This window comes from Bos javanicus, chromosome 1 (genome assembly GCF_032452875.1).
Source record: "Bos javanicus breed banteng chromosome 1, ARS-OSU_banteng_1.0, whole genome shotgun sequence".
Lineage (NCBI taxonomy): Eukaryota > Metazoa > Chordata > Mammalia > Artiodactyla > Bovidae > Bos > Bos javanicus.
Window position 1 is genome coordinate 142,660,890 of NC_083868.1, and position 20,333 is coordinate 142,681,222.

Sequence of the window (20,333 nt, forward strand, 5' to 3'; positions counted from 1 at the left end):
GTTCTTTACCACTAGCACCACCGGGGAAGTGAAGTGAAGTGAAGTAAAAATCGCTCAGTCGTGTCCAGCTCTTTGCAATCCCATGGACTATACAGTTCATGGAATTCTCCAGGCCAGAACACTGGAGTGGGTAGCCTTTCCCTTCTGTAGGGGATCTTCCCAACCCAGGGAAGATCCCAACCCTGGGATCTTCCTAACCCAGGTCTCGCACATTGCAGGTGGATTCTTTACCAGCTGCGCCACAAGGGAAGCCCTGTAATTAGATTGCAAAGGCACAAATTTAAATTTCAGGCTTTCTAAGAATTTCAGGAAAAGGCCGCTTTCCTCTTTTAATCATAAAATGAATAAGCTAAGAGAGATGTAATTATACAGCCACAGTAAGTGAGGAAACAGCCATCTCATAAACACCCAGTCCTGAGCCTTGCAGAGATGGTGTGTGCACCGCCTGTCTTTGTGACCTCATGGACAGTAGCCATCCAGGCTCCTCTATCCATGGGATTTCCCAGGCAAGAATCCTGGAGCGGGTTGCCATTCCCTTCTCCAGGGGATCTTTCTGACCCAGAAATCAAACCCGCATCTCCTGCATTGGCAGGTGGATTCTTTACCGTTGTGCCACCTGGGAAGCCCCTTTTGTTTCTACATCAGCTCATGCACTGTGCAGGCACTGTTGTGAGCTCACGTGCTGACCCACTGAATCCCTGAGACCTCACGTGCCATCTCCTGCTTTGTTGCAGGCGAGGTTTGATTATGGGAGTCTGGAACTCTCACACGTCCGTGGGCAACATCCTGGGCTCCTTGATCGCTGGCTACTGGGTGTCCACGTGCTGGGGCCTGTCCTTCATCGTGCCCGGGGCCATCGTGGCTGCCATGGGGATCCTGTGCTTTCTGTTTCTCATCGAACGTAAGTACCATGGATGGTGCCCCTCCCCAGGGTGGGTGGTGGCTTCTGGGGGACGAGTTTAGCAGAAGAGGCTGTTGTGGCTTCGTCCTGGGCAGGCATGGGGTTGCCTGGCTCTCCCAGGCCAGGCAGACTTCCTTCTTAGGTACAGGCTTCCCTGATGAGCTGTTGTTCTCCTGGTCTGGTTGGATTTTCTGTCATTTCCTGATTTCTGGAGTAAACTGATGCTGTAACTCCTCCTGCCCTGTCCCCTCGCTCTGCAGCATCAGGAGTACGTGGTCTATCTCCGCCGGCCACGTTGCTCACTGCCTGGCCCACGTGGCTGTGCCCGCTCACCCCAGTCTTGCTGCCACAAACTGAAACGGTCCTTGCCAGTTGTCTGCTCTCTGATAAGAAATATCCTTGACAATGTTTTAAAACCATGGCCTGACTTAAGCTCATATATCTTAATTAGACAAGAGTGTTCTACCAGAAAATCCAATCCTTTGTTCCATCCTGGACTCAATACCAGACTTCTGTTTTAACTGCATGTGAAAGTAATTTTTAAAATCATGATTGGCAGGACAAGGATCCTAACAGTTACACTAACCGTAGAGAAGCAGGGGCTGCTTTAGCTGTTACATGTCAGGGTGTTCTAATCCCACAAGCTATTCTGATGGGTTGTATTTGGCATTTACATCTTTAATTTGATGTAAAGCTAAATAAAATCATATGGTACTAGACAGCGCCCCACTGTCAGCTCCCAGGTAGAGATGCTCCAGAGTCAAATGACTTCATCCCTGTGGAACATTAATTGCAGCCTCAGCTTTGCATTCGGAGCAGTTTCATCATCCAAGAGATTAAGGCATATGACATTTCTCACTTCTTTTTTCTTGTTTCTAACGGTAAGCTTTGCATTTTTAAGATAACTACCCATTTAGTGGAGCACACAGGAGGCTCTCAGGCCAACGTTGTCCTGTTGGTGAGGACAGAAATTTAGATGAGGAATTACCGCCCTGCCGCACCCAACCCTAGCTGCCCCCCCACCCCATGCAAACAGTGGGGGCGCTGCTCACCTCCCAGTTTCACCGTTTCCTCAAGGGGCTGAGGAAGCTTTTAGCAGCATCTCGAAATGGCCTGAACAAGTGAATTGTTAAATAGCTTATGGGCGGGGGAGCTTCCTTGCCGACCTGTGGAGTCAGCTGTAGCTTGCGTGTCACCGAAGTTCCGGGAAGGCCACACGTCACCTGTTTTCCTCCGGCTGTCTCCCCAGCACCTGGTGCTGGGTCACCTGGCCTCTCCCGGGACTCCTTCCACTCCGCCACCTGGACAGTGACTCACAGGCACCCCCACCCTCTCCGTGAGTCACTCTGCCCAGCGTCCAGAGTCCACAGTGGCTTTTATTCTCTTCCTTAACTGACAAAGGGTCAGTTCTGGGGAAAGAGGCAAGGTGATGAGGGACGGAGTGTGTGGCAGTGGACAGGAGCTTGTTGCTGGCCTGGCTGGGGCTCAGTCATCCAGGGTGGGACAGGTTTTCCAGGAACAAGGAAGTCCTGATTTCATGGTTTGTGATAAAATGAGAGCATCCTCCCCAGAGCCGCAGCTTCTGTGGTTTCTGAAGGGGCGATGCTGAGAGGGTCTGTGTGGCAGTGACGGGGGGAGGGGGTTCTCCCAGAGGTACTTTCCTACCTATGCACCATCCTCTCACCCCCTCTCCTGTTTCCGTGGTGACCCGGGGCTTTGCATCCCTTCCTGCCCCCCACCCCCGGCCCACTCTGGGATGAAATGCACCTGCCCAGGTCCCCCCTAAGGTGTTGCTGGGAGATGTATTGACACTGACTTGGGGCATGCTGAGCACTCGTGTCCCCGCTCCTTGGCCTGGGGGGAGGCGGCCCTCTGTGGGCCCTGAAGACTAACAGGGGTCTTGGGGTGCTGCAGGCTGGGGGGAGGGTGCTGTGGGGCCGAAGTCCCAGCCACAGGCCCCTCCCCTCCTTTCATCACATTCGTGTGGTCAATGCCAGGTCTCCTTACATGCAGTCTTAGCCTTTCGCCGTTACCGGTAAATATGGTCAAGGTTGTGCAAGGCCATCCACTGAGTTCCTGATCCCCGTTCTTCACAAGGCCCCCAGAAATGCCCTCTCACTGCTCCTCCTCCTCTGCCCCACACCTGCCCCCTCCCCTGCACTGCTCCCGGCTGGGGCAGGCGTCTCTGCACACTCTGGTTCCCCCCTCCCCTCGAGCATCGCTCAGTCACCTGGTCCTGCCCTCTCTGCCTTGGGCAGCTCCTCTCTCCACAGGACTGGCCGTGCTTGTCTAAAGACCACCAGAGACCACCCTCGGCGGCTCCCTCTGTCCTCGCCTGGCCTCCACCAAGGTCCCCAGGGTCTAGCTCATGGGGTTGTGCACGCCTGCTGGGCGTGGTGTTTCCCCACCTTCCCACTGACCATCTTCCTCTTGAGATCAAGCTCTAGAGCCGCTGCTCTATGCACACGGCTCTGACAGGATGCCAGTTGGTTGTGCACCTGACACCTCCCCCTGGGCAGCCCCTGTAGCCAGCCTCGTGGGAGGAGGCACTTCTGTGGCCCCCTGACCATGCCCACCCCCGCCAACGCTGGGATCACGAGTCACAACAAAGAGAGAAACAGGTGGGCAGGCTCGACCCGAGCCAGGTGCTCACGAATGAGTCTTTTCCTCCTGGCCCCGTTGTCACCTGCGAGCCAAGTCCACTGTCGACACTGTCACTCTGACAGGCCGCTGGTCGCCCTCTGCAGCAGAACAGAAGACCACGGGGTCCTTTCTGTCAAAGGGATAGGTCCTGTATTCTTCCCCGTAACAAGGACATGGCGTTTGTGTGAATGACAGGAGGCAGCTGTAAGCACATCCTGTGTCCAAGGGCAGATCACCTGCAGAGAGGAAAGATCAGGTCCACGTGCATCTTGGTGATTTATTTCTGCTCCTTCATCGTCCCTGATCCCTGACTCTGGGGTGGGTGGCAAAGCTGCAGCTGTGCCCCTTCTTGTGACCAGCAGTGAGGGACAGGCCATCCCTGCTCATCCTTCCTGCCCAGGGCTGGGCCCAAGGACCCCGTGGGCACCCTGTCCTCTGGTCCCACTAGGGCTGCCTGGGAAGGTGCCCTCAGACATATCCCAACCAAGGGGTCACATATGCCAATGTCCTACAGGTGAAAGCCCAGGAAAAAACACATCCTGGGGACTGGCCATGCCCACAAGGATGAGCCACTGGGACTGCCCCAGGGGCTCCCATTATGGGCACGGGAAAGCTGGGGGTTGAGGGGAGCTGATATCAGTGCGTATCGCCAGAGCCATCAGGCCCACCAGGGCTCCCTGGGCCTACCCTCAGCAGAGGGTGAGCCAAGAGGAGCCTGCAGCCCAGGATCACATGTGGTCCAGGGACCCCTATACTATATCCCACTCTGTGTCTTGTAGGAGGGAACTCCGCTGTGGGAAGTTTAAAGTCCTGTGGCTCAGTTTGTGTTTCAAGGCAGTGAAACTATCTCACCATCTTTTTATAAAAAGACCCAGGTTCTGGGTGGTGGTGGGGGAGCAGAGCTGTTGAAAGGTGGCTTTCTGGATTCTCAAGAAGTGGGGTTTGCTTCCCAAGGCTGCTGCTGCTGCTGCTGCTAAGTCGCTTCAGTCGTGTCCGACTCTGTGCGACCCCATAGACAGCAGCCCACCAGGCTCCCCTGTCCCTGGGATTCTCCAGGCAAGAACACTGGACTGGGTTGCCATTTCCTTCTCCAATGCATGAAAGAGAAAAGTGAAAGTGAAGTTGCTCAGTCGTGTCCGACTCTTCGCGATCCCAAGGACTGCAGCCTACTAGGCTCCTCCATCCATGGGATTTTCCAGGCAAGAGTACTGGAGTGGGGTGCCATTGCCTCCTCCATTCCCAAGGCTACTCAGGGCAATAAGCTCAGCTCTCGTTCCCAGATCACATGGACGTGGTCTTAAATTAGGAAAATGAAAAATGCCTAGCTTCTGGATTTGTTCCTTTTCATGTCCTTCCCTCCATCAATGAAAAATTAATCAGTAGATTTAAGAAAGAATTGGAAAGTTTTATTTGAGCCAAATTTGAGCGTTACTATTATCCGGGAAGAGTGTCTTAGAATGCTCTGAGAACTGTTCCACCAGTTAGAAATCAGGACACAGATTAGGTTTTTGAGACAGAAGACTGTACATCAAATGTCATGTTATTGACAGATCACAAATCCAGGTCTGAGCGGCATCGTGGTGGGTCCTGTGACCCCTGACCAGACCCAGAAGGGATGTGATCTTTAAGGATTGTTCTGTGGATGCTGGGAGAATGTTGTTCTTCCTGGATGAGCAGGTGATCCTGCCAATGGGGAGATTTGAAAAGTGAAAGTGTTAGTCGCTCAGACATGTCCGACTCTTTGAGAACCCATGGACTATAGCCCACCAGGGTCCTCTGTCCATGGGATTCTCCAGGCAGGAATACTGGAGTGGTTGCCATTCCCTCCTCCAGAGGATCTTCCTGACCCAGGGATCGAAGCCTGGTCTCCTGCGTTGCAGGCAGATTCTTTACCAGCGGAGCCACCAGGAAAGCCCTGATGGGAAAGTCTGGTCCATGCCTAATCCAGATACAGAATTCACAGTGAGGAGGAGAGGTCTCCAAAGGGCAGAGAAGAATCTTCATGTTTAAATTTTTCTTTGCTTGCTATAAAATATGACTTATTTCACACCTCCTTGCATTTCAGTAAAAGGCATTTTGTTCTATTTCAAGATAGGTGTTTTGTGCCCACTAATCTTTCCTTCTTATTCATCCCATAACATTAAATGACTCATCCTAAATGTTATCAGAGTCCCACTGCTCAGATCTACTGGTCATGTTTTCTCTTTCCTTCTGACATTTACCCTTTAAATGTATCTGACAAGGCTGGTCTCCACAGTACACGTATGTTCTGCTTATTTTTGTTTGTAAACTGTTTTCTGTTTTGCAAAGCGGGCTTCAGATTCATGATGACCTGCATTTGCTGGCACTGGTTGCCTGTTCTCCCAGCTTCAGTGCGCAGGGATCAGGCCGTCTCGGGGCCTGAGTGAGGGAAGGGGTGTGTGCATGTGGGTTTGTGCAGGGGTGGCCAACCTCTGCCCTCACCCACCAGGCATGCTGCCTTGCACATTGTCTTTTTTTTTTTTAATGGTTGTTAATTTAGTAAAAGTGTCAGATGGTGCCTTGTTCTGGTTTAATTTCTTGTGTCGGAGGAAGCACCCAGCCCTGATTCACACTGTTCCTGTTTGGTGTTTCAGATCCAAAGGACATCGCCTGCTCTTCCTCCCCAGCCTCGGTAAGGACATGCTCTCTGCTTCTCATGTCTTCCAGGACTGTATCTGGTTACTGTCACCAGCCTGACCCTGTCTGTCCTGTCAGTGGGTAACAAATGTGCACACCAGTCCCACCCTCAAAATATCAGCAGTTTTAGAAAAAAGATTACTTAAAATGATAACAATCATCATTGTCCTTATGTGTAATTGTCCTCGTGCACAGCTCAGACATATGGAAGAGCATCCCTGTGCTGAAGGCGTTCCTGCACTTGTGTGTGTGACCTGGGCTGAAGCTGAGTCATTTCCCCCGCTCAGTCCTCCTGACAGCTCGAGGAGCCCCTGGGGTGCCAGCTTCTCCAGGTCTCATGGGGAATCGGGGCTCCCCTTCCTCTTTCCAACTCTCAAAGGGATTCGGTCAGAGGGAGAGACTGGACTGATTTCTGGGGACGTTTCATCAGATTCTACAACAGTGTCAAAGTTCTCTTTTCCACAGGAATTCTGCTCACTTCCTGTAGGGCCCTGGAGAGACATGGTTGAGGGGAAGGGAGGGCTTCCCGAGGGGCCCCAGAGGCCAGGGGCTGAGGCTGAGCTTGGCTGCTTCCCCATCGGCTCTGTCCCTTCACACATGCCCCTCATCATGAGCAGAGCTCTGTGCAAAGCTGCATCTGCAAGGCCTTTCACAGGTGCTGACTTCTGGGCACAGCCCCGTCCTGGGAGTTTCCCATCCAAAGGTCTTCTTTTCAGCATGCAGTTTTTATTTTTCCAGTTCTTTAAAGTTTTTGTTATAGAAATTTTAAAACATGTAAGAAAGTAGAAAGAATAGTATCATGAATGTGCATGTACCCATTACCTGCTCATCTCATGTTATCAGTACCCCTTCTAAGACCCCCCCTTCTCCTCAGGGTTTATTTTGTATGCAAATATTGGTCATCATATTGTAACATTTTGTCTCTGACTATTTCAGTGTATGTTTATAAAATATAAGGATTCTTTTTTTAAATTTTTTTAAATTTATTTATTTGGCTGCTCTGAGTTTTAGTTGCAGCATGCAGAATCTTCCTGAGTCATGTAGTCTCAGAAGTTGTGGCTTGCAGGCTTAGTTGCTTCTTGTCATGTGGGGTCTTAGTTCCCCAACCAGGGATTGAACTCATGTCCCCTGCATTGCAAGGCAGACTCTTAACCACTGGACCACCAGGGAAGTCCCATAAGGACTCTTTTATTAAAAACAAACAAACAACAACAGAAAAGAATAGAAAAACAATAGGGAAAATCAATTAAACTTGTCAACAGAAAAAACACACAACCTGTAAGTTGTGAGCGATGTCTTATTCAGAGAACTCACTGAGGACTGAAGCCTCCCAGTGGCTCTGAGGAAGTGTTCCAAAGAGGTAAGGGAGGGGCCAGGATGGATAGGAGTTTTTGCTGAAACAAAAAGCCACATACTTCAAAAGATTATTGCTAATCACAAAAAACCAGACATCTCAAGTAAATGACTTTATTGCTCGTGTCTGTATGGTAAGATGCAGGAGACTGGGCTCATTGAAATTATTCCTTAGATAAGCATCCTAGATATCCTAGCTCTCTATGGCTAGGATCCTTTTTCATATTCCCGAAACCCCTCAGGGCACCCTTAGAAGGGGGCTGTAGTGGCTGATGGCTTGGTGGCAGCAACATTCTTTGTTTACTGAAACTGGGAGGCAACATTTTTTGACCATAAGTCAAAAGTTGGTTCTTTGAAAAGATCTGTAAAATAGAGACTCCTTTAGACTGATTAGGAAAAATACAGAAGATTCACATTACCAAAATCTGGAATGAGAGAGGGGATGTTACTACCAACTTTATAGAAAGAAGTATAAAGGAATTCTATGGACAACTGTATACTAACAAGTTAGATAGCTTAGAATAAATGGGAGAATTCCTAGAGAAATATAAATTGCCAGAACTGACTTGAGAGAGAATCTGAATAGACCTATAACAAGGAAAGAAACTGAATTATTAATGAAAAGTTTTGATATTAATACAAAGATAACCCCAGGACTAGATGACTGCACTGGTGAGTTCTACCAAACATTCAAAGAATTAATACCAGCTATTCACAAACTCTTCTAAAGAAATAAAAGAGAAAACTCGCCACTTATTCTATATTATCCTACAATATAGAAGACATCACAAGAACAGAAAACTGCAGACCAAGTTCTCTCATGAGTGTAGATGCAAAACTTAACAAAATACTAATCCAGCAGCATATAAAAAGGGTTAAGCATCATGATTCAATGGGGGTTATTCCAGTATACACCTGGTTTAACACCTGAACATCAATTAATGTAATACTTACCTCGATAGAATAAAGGACAGAAACTCTGGGGTCATTTCAATAGAAGCAGAGGAAGCCTTCAACAAAATCCAGCATCCCTGAATGATGAAACACTCAGCAGACTAGACATAGAAGCGACTTGCCTCAACCAGATGAAGGGCATCTATGAAAATCCACAGCTAACATCACACTTCATGATGAACGATGGGATGCTTTCCCTGTAACATCAGGAACAGAACAAGGATGACTGCTTTCGCCATTTCTAGTTAATGTACAGGAAGTTCTAGCCAGAGCATTTGAACAAGAAAATGAAATTCAAGGCATGCAGATTGGACAAGAATAAGTCAAAAGTGCCTCTTTGTAGACGATGTGATCTTGTCTATAGGAAATCCCAAGGAATCCACCAAAAACCTATTCACACGAATTAAAAAATTAGCAAGATTGCAAGATACAAAATCAGTATATAAAAGTCAGTTGTATTTCTATACATTAGCAATGAACAATCCAAAAATGAAATTAAGAAGGCAATTTTATTGACAGCAACAGCAAAAGGAATGAAATACTCAGAAATAAATTTAACCAAGGAAGGACAAGACTGATACATTGACAACTACAAAACATTGTTGAAAGAAATTGAAGGCCTAAGAAATGAAAATACATCCTGTAGTCACTGCCAGGAAGACTCAGTGAATATTGTCAAGATGGCAGTATTTCCCCAAATGGACCTACTGATTGTGTGTAATCTATATCAAAACCCCAGCTGGCTTCTTGGAAAAAATTGATAAGTTAATCCTTGATTTCTTATGAAAATTCAAGGAATCTAGAGTAGCCAAAAGAATCCTGAAAAAGAGTGAAGTTGGACTCACACATCCCAATTTCAAAACTTACTACAAAGCTGCTCTAGTTAAGGCTCTGTCTATGTTACTATCATAAGGTTAGACACATAGATCAATAGACTAGAACTGAGTCCAGAAACGAACCTTCACATGTGTGGTCAACTGGTTTTCGACAAAGGTGCCAAGACCATTCAGTGGGAAAAAGATAGTCTTTTAAACACGTGGTGCTGAGACAGCTGGATAGCCACATTCAAAGAATGAATTTGGAACACGTCTTCATACCATACACAAAATTAAAATGGATTAAAGACCTAAAGTGAAAGTCATTCAGTTGTATCCAACTCTTTGTGATCTATACAGTCCATGGAATTCTCCAGGCCAGAATACTGGAGTGGGTAGCCTTTCCCTTCTCCAGGGGATCTTCCTAACCCAGGGATCGAACCCAGGTCTCCCACATTGCAGGCAGATTCTTTACCAGCTGAGCCACGAGGGAAATCCAAACGTACTGGAGAGGGTAGCCTTTCCCTTCTCCAGGGGATCTTCCCGACCCAGGAATCGAACCAGGGTCTCCTGCCTTGCAGGCGGATTCTTTACCAACTGAGTTATCAGGGAAGCCCCAAAGACCTAAAGGTGAGAGCTAAAACTATAAAACTCTTAGAAGAAAATACAGGAGGAAATCTTCATGATCTTGGATTAAGCCAGCCTCCTTGGATATGACACCAAAACTACAGAGCATGGAGGTAAAAACAGATAAATTGGACTTCACTGAATTTAAAACTTCTAGGCTTCAAAGGATACCATCAAGAAAGTGAAAATACAACCCAAAGAATGGTAGAAAACATGCACAAATCATATATCTGATCATAGACTTATATCTAGATTATGTAAAGAACTCTGCATTCAGAAGGGTGTATCTTTCTGTTTCTCCTTTGCCTTTAGCTTTTCTTTTCTCAGCTATTTGTAAGGCCTCCTCATACAACCGTTTTGCATTTTTGCATTTCCTTTTCTTTGGGATGGTCTTAATCACTGCCTCCTGTACGATGTCACAAACCTCTGTCCATAGTTCTTCAGGAACTATCCTAAAGGAAATCACTTCTGAATGTTCATTGGAAGGACTGATGCTAAAACTCCAATACTTTGGCCACCTGATGCAAAGAACTGACTCATTGGAAAAGACCCTGATGCTGGGAAAGATTGGAGGTGGAAGGTGAAGGGAACAACAGAGGATGAGATGGTTGGATGGCCTCACTGACTCGATGGACATGAGTTTGAGCAAGCTCTGGGAGTTAGTGATGGACAGGGAAGCCTGGAATGCTACAGTCCGTGGGGTTGCAGAGTTGGACACGACTGAGTGACTGAACTGAACTGAACTATATGAAGAACACTTAGAACTCAGTAATAGAAAGACAACCTAGTTTAAAAGGGTTAAAAGAATCTGAAGAGGTGTTTCTCCAAAGCAGATAAGTAAATAGCCAATAAACACATGAAAAGCTGTTTAATGCCATGAGTCATCAGGGAAATGTAATCCAAACCATAATGAGATACCACTTCATACTCACTGCACTGGCTGGAATCAAGAAGATAATAGCAGATTGGAACACTCATACACTGCTGGTGAGGATATTAAAATGGTGCAACCACTTTGGAAAACAGTCCGGCAGTTCCTCAAAACGTTAAGCGTGGAGTTACCAGATGACCCAGCAATTTCACTCCTGGGTGCATCTGAAAGAAATTCAGTGCAGTGTGGTGCGTGTGCGCCCAGTTGCGACCCCATGAACTGTAGCCCACCAGGCTCCTCTGTCTGTGGAATTTTCCAGGCAAGAATACTGGAGTGGGTTGCCACGCTCTCCTTCAGAGGATCTTCCCAATCCAGGGATAGAACCCAGGTCTCCTGCATTGCAGGTGGATTCTTTACCACTCATGCCACCTGGGAACCAAGAGAAATTAAAACATATTTACTGTACACACACACACCAATACACATGCGCGTGCGTGCACACACACACATACACACCATAATTCCAGTGGCCGAGCTGTATCTTGTCCGACAAGCCTATGTGGAGGGTGTTTTCTTCCTTCTGAATCTGCTGGTGTAAGAAGGTCTCTTTCTTTTCACTTGTTAGAGAAAAACATTGGCCTATATTATTTCTGAAGGCCTTTCAGTCTTAAAAATGTGAAAGCCATTCATAAAAGTTAAGTTGCCTTAACCAGCATCTTTACGTTTTTTTATTCTTCAGTCTTGTCACTTTGCCAACAAAGGTCCAAATAATCAAAGCTATGGTTTTTCCAGTAGTCGTGTATGGATGTGAGAACTGGACCATAAAGAAGGCTGAGAGCCAAAGAACTGATGTTTTCAAATTATGATGCTTCAGAAGACTCTTGAGAGTCGCTTGGACTGCAAGGAGATCAAACCAGTCAATCCTAAAGGAAATCAACCCTGAATATTCATTGGAAAGACTGATGCTGAAGCTCCAATACTTTGGCCACCTGATGTGAAGAGCCAGCTCATTGGAAAAGATCGTGATGCTGGGAAAGATTGAGGGCAAAAGGAGAAGGGAGCAGCAGAGGGTGAGATGGTTGGATGGCATCACCGACTCAATGGACATGAATTTGAACAGACTCTGGGAGATAGTGAAGGACAGAGGAGCCTGGTGTGCTGCAGTCTGTGGGGCTGCAAAGAGTCAGACAAGACTGAGTGATTGACTCTCTGACATACATCACAGCAGGATCCTCTATGACCCACCTCCCAGAATATTGGAAATAAAAGCAAAAATAAACAAATGGGACCTAATTAACCTTAAAAGCTTCTGCACATCAAAGGAAACTATTAGCAAGGTGAAAAGACAGCTTTCAGAATGGGAGAAAATAATAGCAAATGAAGCAACTGACAAACAACTAATCTCAAAAATATACAAGCAACTCCTACAGCTCAACTCCAGAAAAATAAATGACCCAATCAAAAAATGGGCCAAAGAACTAAATAGACATTTCTCCAAAGAAGACATACAGATGGCTAACAAACACATGAAAAGATGCTCAACATCACTCATCATTAGAGAAATGCAAATCAAAACCACTATGAGGTACCATTTCACACCAGTCAGAATGGCTGCAATCCAAAAGTCTACAAATAATAAATGCTGGAGAGGGTGTGGAGAAAAGGGAAGCCTCTTACACTGTTGGTGGGAATGCAAACTAGTACAGCCACTATGGAGAACAGTGTGGAGATTCCTTACAAAACTGGAAATAGAACTGCCTTATGATCCAGCAATCCCACTGCTAGGCATACACACTGAGGAAACCAGAAGGGAAAGAGACACGTGTACCCCAATGTTCATCGCAGCACTGTTTATAATAGCCAGGACATGGAAGCAACCTAGATGTCCACCAGCAGATGAATGGATAAGAAAGCTGTGGTACATATACACAATGGAGTATTACTCAGCCATTAAAAAGAATACATTTGAAGCAGTTCTAATGAGGTGGATGAAACTGGAGCCTATTATACAGAGTGAAGTAAGCCAGAAAGAAAAACACCAATACAGTATACTAACACATATATATGGAATTTAGAAAGATGGTAACAATAACCCTGTGTACGAGACAGCAAAAGAGACACTGATGTATAGAACAGTCTTATGGACTCTGTGGGAGAGGGAGAGGGTGGGAGGATTTGGGAGAATGGCATTGAAACATGTAAAATACCATGTATGAAACTAGTTGCCAGTCCAGGTTCGATGCACGATACTGGATGCTTGGGGCTGGTGCACTGGGACGACCCAGAGGGATGGTATGGGGAGGGAGGAGGGAGGAGGGTTCAGGCTGGGGAACACATGTATACCTGTGGCGGATTCATTTTGATATTTGGCAAAACTAATACAATTATGTAAAGTTTAAAAATAAAATCAATCAATGCAAAAAAAAAAAAAAAAGACTGAGTGATTGAACAACAACAGTTGAAGTATAGCTGATTAGGGGCTTCCCAAGTGGTGCAGTGGTAAAGAATTGACCTGCCAATGCAGGAAACGTGGATCCATTCCCTCGCCAGGAAGATCCCCTGGAGAAGGAAATGGCAACCCACTCCAGTATTCTTGCCTGGGTAATCCTATGGACAGAGGAGCCTGGTGTGCTGCAGTCCATGGGGTCGCAAAGAGTTGGACGTGAATTTGCGATTGAACAACAGCAATGTTCTTCAGTCTTGGATGATTCTTCAGGAAAGGATTTCACTTTTACCCTCTGTTATTCTGAGGGTCTGGAGTCTTGAGAATAAACTGAGCAGCTTTGTTTTGTTTTAAACATTTGCCTTATTTTTCCTTGGTAGCATTTGCATGAAGACAGTATCCTTGCTGCAGTGAGCGTAGCTGTCATTTCTGGTCGTTGATTCAGTAATTGCTCTAATTAACTTTCTTCCCTCAGCATCCGAGAGGCTACGAGAATGGTGCACACAGGTTCTGGCCGCAGAAGCCAGTCCCAGCCGAGGAGAGGAGCAAGCCTCTGGTGAGTTCCGCAGGCAGGCAGTTGGGGTCCTGCCTCAGTGACACCTGTTGCAGACACCCAGGGTGTTGTATTTCTTCAGTTCACATTTTTGTTCATTTTGTTTGGGTGGTGGGCTGTGCTTACTGTAAGTTTGTGACTCGAATTTGTGAGCGATTCATTCATTGGACAGCCATCTGCAGCATTTGGGGTTGCAGCCCCTCTCCAGGTGAGACTGTGCCAGGGGCATCATCCCCTCACCCCAAATCCTGTCACCCCTGTGGACCTCACATCCTGGGGGAAAGAGGGCAGATGTGGGGTACAGGGAGAAACCAACCAGACAGAGCTGCCCAGAGAGGACTGAGCAGGCGCTAGTTCAGGCCTGGTCTTGGGAGCTTCCCTGAGCCAGTGGCCTTGGACAGAGGTGTCTAGGAGGTGAGGGCTGAGTGTGCACATACTGACCCAAGGGGGTTTCAGGTGGGGAGAGCATAAGGTGGGCTGGGAATAAGAGGGGGACCTGGAGACAACGTAGAAAGTCAGCTTCCAGCCCCTTCACTGCCTGTCCATTATACAGAAGAAGTTGAGGCACAGATGGGCTGAGCTCCCTGCCAGGTTCCCCTCAGAAATGAAGAGGTTAGATGCAATCCAGGGCTCTTCCCTGGCCTGGGCCTCACCTGAACCTCTCCTCTTAGGATGCAGTCAGCCCTCCGTATCCAGGGGGCTGTGAAACCTGCCCATATGGGGGCCGACTGTTCTTAGCCATCGAATGCGAGGGATTTGAGTCTCTAAGGGGAATCCTGATACCAATCCCCTACAGATCCCGGGTACCAAGGGAGGGCTGTGCTCCCAAGAAATGCCTTGCATCGCTTCTGCCTGGCTGAGCACACCCAGCTGCAGGGCCACTTTATATTTGGTTATAATCCTTGAAAGTGTATGGTATTTTCCTTTCAAGTCAGTTAGCTTAAAGGATAAGTGTTCTAAACAGACTCCTACACTTTTTTTCTTTATTGTCCAAGGGAACTATTTCAGGTGGTTGAAATAATGGAAAAAGGAAAAATAGTGTCTCATACAGTTTGGTTCTTGGATTTTAGTGAAATTCAACTGAAATGCTTTCAAATCTCTACTCATTTCTGAGTTTCCATCAAAATCAGGTATCTCAGATTGGGCTGATGTAACAAAAATATCATAGACTGGGTGACTAAAACAATAAGCATTTATTTCTCGCATTTTAAACGTGTATTTCTGGAGGCTGGGAAGTCCCAGATCCAGGCTCCAGCAGATCCGACATCTGGAGAGAGCCTGCTTCCCAGCTGGTGGGCAGCTCCCTTCCCCAGGAACCCTCACATGGTGGAGCAGGGAGGGAAGCCAGCTCTCTGCTGTCTCTTCCTATATGGGCACTAACCTCCTCACCCAGCTCCACCTTTGTGGCCTAATCACCTCCAGGAGGCCCCACCTCCTAATTCCATCATGTTAGAGACAGGAGTTCAACATACACATTTGAGGGGAACAGAAATACTGGTATAAAGCATTGGGTCTTAATCAGTGTCCAGATGGCTCTAATTCCTCTCCATTTGTTCCAAAGACTTACCCTTTTCTAAAGGTGCGAGCCAGGCCCTGTGTTCTGATGTAGTTTTGTGTGTGTGTCTGTGTGTGTGCTCAGTTGTGTCTGACTCTTTACGACTCCACGGACGGTAGCCCATCAGGCTCCTCTGTCTATGGGATTCTCCAAGCAAGAATACTGGAGTGGGTTTCCATGCTCTCCTCCAGGGGATCTTCCTGGATCCCAGGAGGATTGAACTTGGCTCTCCTGCATTGCAGCAAGATTCTTTACCATCTGAGCCACCAGGGAAGCCCCTTTAATTGATACGTCTTTTTTTTTTTTTGGATAATTTTATTTATGACTGTTCTGGTCTTCACGGCTTGTGGGCCGTCTCTAGTTGCAGAGAGTGGGGCCTACTCTTTAGTTGCAGCTCAAGGGCTTCTCACTGTGGTGGCTTCTCTTATTGCAGAAATGGGCTCTAGGGCATGAGGGTTTCAGCAGTTGCAGTTCCCAAGCTCTAGAGCACCGGGTTGTGGTTAAAGGACTTAGTTGCTCTGCAGCCTGGGATCTTCCCAGACCAGGGATTGAACCTGTGTCTCCTGTATTGTCAGGCAGATTATTTACCACTGAGTCACCGAGGAAGCCCTGGTATGTTTATTTTTTATTTTATTTATTTCTTTTGACCATGCCTTGTGGCTCAGGGGAATCTTAGTTCCCCAACCAGAGAATGAGCCCAGACAACTTCAGTGAAAGTGCCCAGTCTTGACCACAGGGATCAAACCTGCATCTTTTGCACTGGCGGGCAGATTCTTTACCACTAGAGCCACCTGGGAAGCCCCTCTAATGTAGTTACTGGCCAGGAAAGCTAGCCTTGTCTTCTAGATGGGACTTCCTCTTCCTTTTTCTTCTACAAACGTCTATGTACCAACATGTCACCTAAGAGACACTGACATATTCCAAGGCCCCAGTAGGTCCTGTTTCAGGCTGACCTTGATGTGCACATAATCAGGCAGGCGTCGGCGGCGGTGGAAGGGTGTCTCCTTTCAGCTGGCCCCGGCGCACTAATCAGGCCTGGTCCCCTCCCTTCTGTCGTAGGAAGGGCTCACGCACTAGGTGGCCCTCAGGTCAGCAGGCAGGATGAGTCACAGGTTTGACAGCACACCCTGCTGTCCCCTTTCACAGAGTGACCAGCTCAGAGCTGAGCCTCACCCAGGCCCCTGACCACGATGGCTTTTCAGCTGGGACTGCTTAATCCTTTCCTGCCCCAGGCATGGTTCTTAATGACTTCATGGAAAAAAAAAATCATAAAGAAGGGAGTAGGGTGAGGACAGGAACAGAGAAAGAGGCTCTGGGATCACTTCCCATGTGGTGACCTGCATCCAGCTTTGTGGGTTTTCATGATGTCATGTTGGGGATGGTTGACATTTGTCTTCCTTATAGCTATGTGTCTTTTTTGTCATCTTTGGCTTCTCTAAGGGTCTTTTGTTTAATAATTCTTTCCACTTTCTGTTTTTTATCTTTTTAAATTTTATTTTTATTGAAGTATAGTTGAATTACAATGTTGCGTTAATTGCCTGCTGTACAGCAAAGTGACTCAGTTATACACACGTATATTAACACATTCTTTTTCATATTCTTTTCCATTATGGTTTATCACAGGATATTGGATATAATTCCCTGTGCTCTATGGTAGGACCTTGTTTATCCATTCTGTATATTCCAAGTTCCATCTGCTCACCCCAAACTCCCAGCCCAACTCTCTCCTACACCTCTGAGGGTCTTTCTGATGGGTGTGGCTCAGCAACCACTTAAAGGGTGCTGAGCGGGTGTTTAGATGCTAAAGGTTAATGCCCGAGATCGATGGGATTGGGGGTGGGGTGGGAAGGAGGTCCAAGTGGGAAGGGATATATATACATATACATACAACTGATTCACTTTGTTATACAGAAGAAACTAGCACAACATTGTAAAGCATTTATACTCCAATAAGAAATTCTTTAATAAAAACAGAAATAAAGGTTACTCCATCCAACAGCTCCACGTGGGGCCAGCACAGGCTGAGGCTGGGTCACTCATGCAAACTCCCGTGTGTGTTTGCTTTCATCACACGGAGCCCTTTGCTCTATGAATGTGTCAACCTCAGAGTGTGGATCCTCGGCTGAACAAGCCCCCAGCCCACTGAGGGCTCTCTGTCTCAGGAGACGCCCTGGGGGCTCCAGGCACACCACTTTCTGTACCTAGTTCCCCCAGCGGGTCTCTGTTGGTTCCTGGAAGGAGGCAGCTTTGCTCTCCTGGTTCGCTTTGGGAACCCCCCCCCCCCGACCATGACCTCACTGATCTCTCGTCCAGACGCTGCGAAATACGGGACCTGGGAGGCTGGAATCACCCCCTCCTCACTCCCCCAGGTTGTGCATAGAGGATGAGCAGGTGTGGGCAGGAGGTCTGTCTTAAATGAAAACAGAGCTTCCCGACCGGCCTGAGGGGCTCCTCACAGCTTAGGGCAGAGAGGCTGGACTGGGGCTTTGAACCCAGTATACAGAATACTGTACCCAGTGTTCTAAACAAGGAAGGGCCAGTGCCAACCCTGGGCTGTGACCAGGTGGGTTTCTCTGCTGGACCTGTGATTACTACCCTCCTGGTTGAGCAGACTTTTCTCTTCCTTTTTTCTCGTTCAGTTCAGTTCAGTTCAGTTGCTCAGTCGTGTCCGACTCTTTGCAACCCCATGAATCGCAGCACTCCAGGCCTCCCTGTCCATCACCAACTCCCGGAGTTCACTCAAACTCACGTCCATCGAGTCAGTGATGACATCCAGCCATCTCATCCTCTGTCGTCCCCTTTTCCTCCTGCCCCCAATCTCTCCCAGCATCAGAGTCTTTCCAATGAGTCAACTCTTCGCATGAGGTGGCCAAAGTACTGGAGTTTCAGCTTTAGCATCATTCCTTCCAAAGAAATCCCAGGGCTGACCTCCTTCAGAATGGACTGGTTGGATCTCCTTGCAGTCCAAGGGACTCTCAAGAGTCTTCTCCAACACCACAGTTCAAAAGCATCAATTCTTCGGCGCTCAGCCTTCTTCACAGTCCAACTCTCACATCCATACATGACCACAGGAAAAACCATAGCCTTGACTAGACGGACCTTTGTTGGCAAAGTAATGTCTCTGTTTTTCAATATGCTATCTAAAGCATCTTTTAATTTCATGGCTGTAGTCACCACCTGAAGTGATTTTCTCGTTATCTGGCTGCATTTCATGGTTCACCTGTCAAAACATTTAGTGGTTAAAAACAGTCTATCCTGCAGTTCTCAGCCTAATGACACAAGCGGCTCTCTGGGGGCCTGCTCCCAAGATTGCTATATTGGGTCCAGGGTACAGCCTGGGAGTCTCTCAGAGTGCCTAGGAGATGCCAGGGTTGAGAACAATTGATTTCGTTTCCTACACAGGACAGCTGGTGCTAGTGGTAAAGAACCCACCTGCTAATGCAGGAGATGTAAGAGATGCTGGTTGAACCCCTGGGTTGGGAAGATCCCTGGAGGAGGGAATGGCAACCCACTCCAGTACTCTTGTCTGGAGAACCCCAAGGACAGAGGAGCCTGGTGGGCTATAGTCCATTGGGTGTCAACTGACTGAAGTAACACTTAACACACACACAGGACAGCCGTGTAATTCTCCCGAGAGAAGTTTATCTCCAAACTCAAATAGAGGGTCTCTGTGTTCATATACCTCTGTGGCATTGTCTTCAGGAGGATGCTCTGGTTCCAAGCCGGGGCTTGTCGTCTGCATCCTGGAGCATCAGAGCACACGGTTCACTGTGGCCATGCTCACCAGAGGCCAGCTCTCGATGTCCGAGCCATGCATGGCGGGAACCAGGCTTCTCAGCGACGCAGCCGAGAGGGCGGTGCTGGGTGCTCAGTGCCCGAGGGACTGCCCGTGCTGCAGCCTGCCACTCTGTTTTCCAAATTTCTGTTCTTCACTAGAAGAGAATTCTGATATCAAGAAAGAGATGTGGCAATGCTTTGTCATTTTCTTTTTTTTTCAATTTAACTGCATTTTGAATCCTGCTTGCACAGTATAGTGTGAGTGAGTGATAATCACTCAGTCTTTGTGCCCCAATGGACTGTAGCCTGGCAGGCTCCTTTGTCCACAGAATTCTCCAGGCAAGAATACTGGAGTGGGTGAGATAAATCAATAAAACCTGTTTGATTTTGTGGAAAGTCTGGAATACATAGAAACATCTCTTTTTAAGTCTTCGACCTTCATAGTGCCTTTATGAAGGAAATTTTTCAATCATCCTTGCTCTGACTTGATGTCCCACCCTGAGTTGGGGACCACTGTTCTCTGCTTTAATGATGATAAACTTTAGGGATGTCCAGAATCAAAATTTATGAAATATTGGAATTAGTTTATGAAGTTTAAAATAATATTGTTTGTGATCATGTACGTCCTTTGTGAACTCCTTAAAAAATACAGGATCGTGTAGAAAATTAACTGACATTTCATACAAATTACACATAATTCTGGGGCTTCCCTGATAGCTCAGTTGGTAAAGAATCTGCCTGTAATGCAGGACACCCCAGTTTGATTCCTGGGTCAGGAAGATCCTCTGGAGAAGGGATAGGCTACCCACTCCAGTACTCTTGGGCTTCCCTTGTAGCTCAGTAAACAATCCGCCTACAATGCAGGAGACCTGGGTTGGGAAGATCCCCTGGAGAAGGGAAAGGCCACCCACCCCAGTATTCTGGCCTGGAGAACTCCATGGACTGTAGAGTCCATGGGCTCGCAAAGAGTCGGACATGACTGAGCAACTTTCACTTTCACACATAATTCTACCACTGAGTGATAACCATTGTCAGTTTAGAATTTAGCTTCTTTTTCCCTATAAATAAATCCAATAGTTAACCTACTTAAATAGGTTTATATTTAAACATTCAATGAGATCATAATGAAAATGCTTTTGAATGATGTTTTATTGCTTAATGTATCATAAGCACTTTCTCATGT

The 20,333-nt window shown here is 47.2% G+C and overlaps 1 protein-coding gene across 6 annotated transcripts in view; it reads left to right on the plus strand.

The window, feature by feature from the left end:
* The window catches only part of SLC37A1 (solute carrier family 37 member 1), a 102,615-nt gene that overhangs the window by 58,604 nt on the left and 23,678 nt on the right, over window positions 1–20,333 (plus strand). For all 6 annotated transcript variants that reach the window (XM_061422394.1, XM_061422419.1, XM_061422436.1 and 3 more), the window contains 3 exons: window positions 735–901; window positions 6,160–6,197; window positions 13,741–13,821. In XM_061422394.1, the coding sequence (XP_061278378.1) occupies window positions 735–901; window positions 6,160–6,197; window positions 13,741–13,821 (286 nt within the window). The remainder of the gene's footprint in view (window positions 1–734; window positions 902–6,159; window positions 6,198–13,740; window positions 13,822–20,333) is intronic.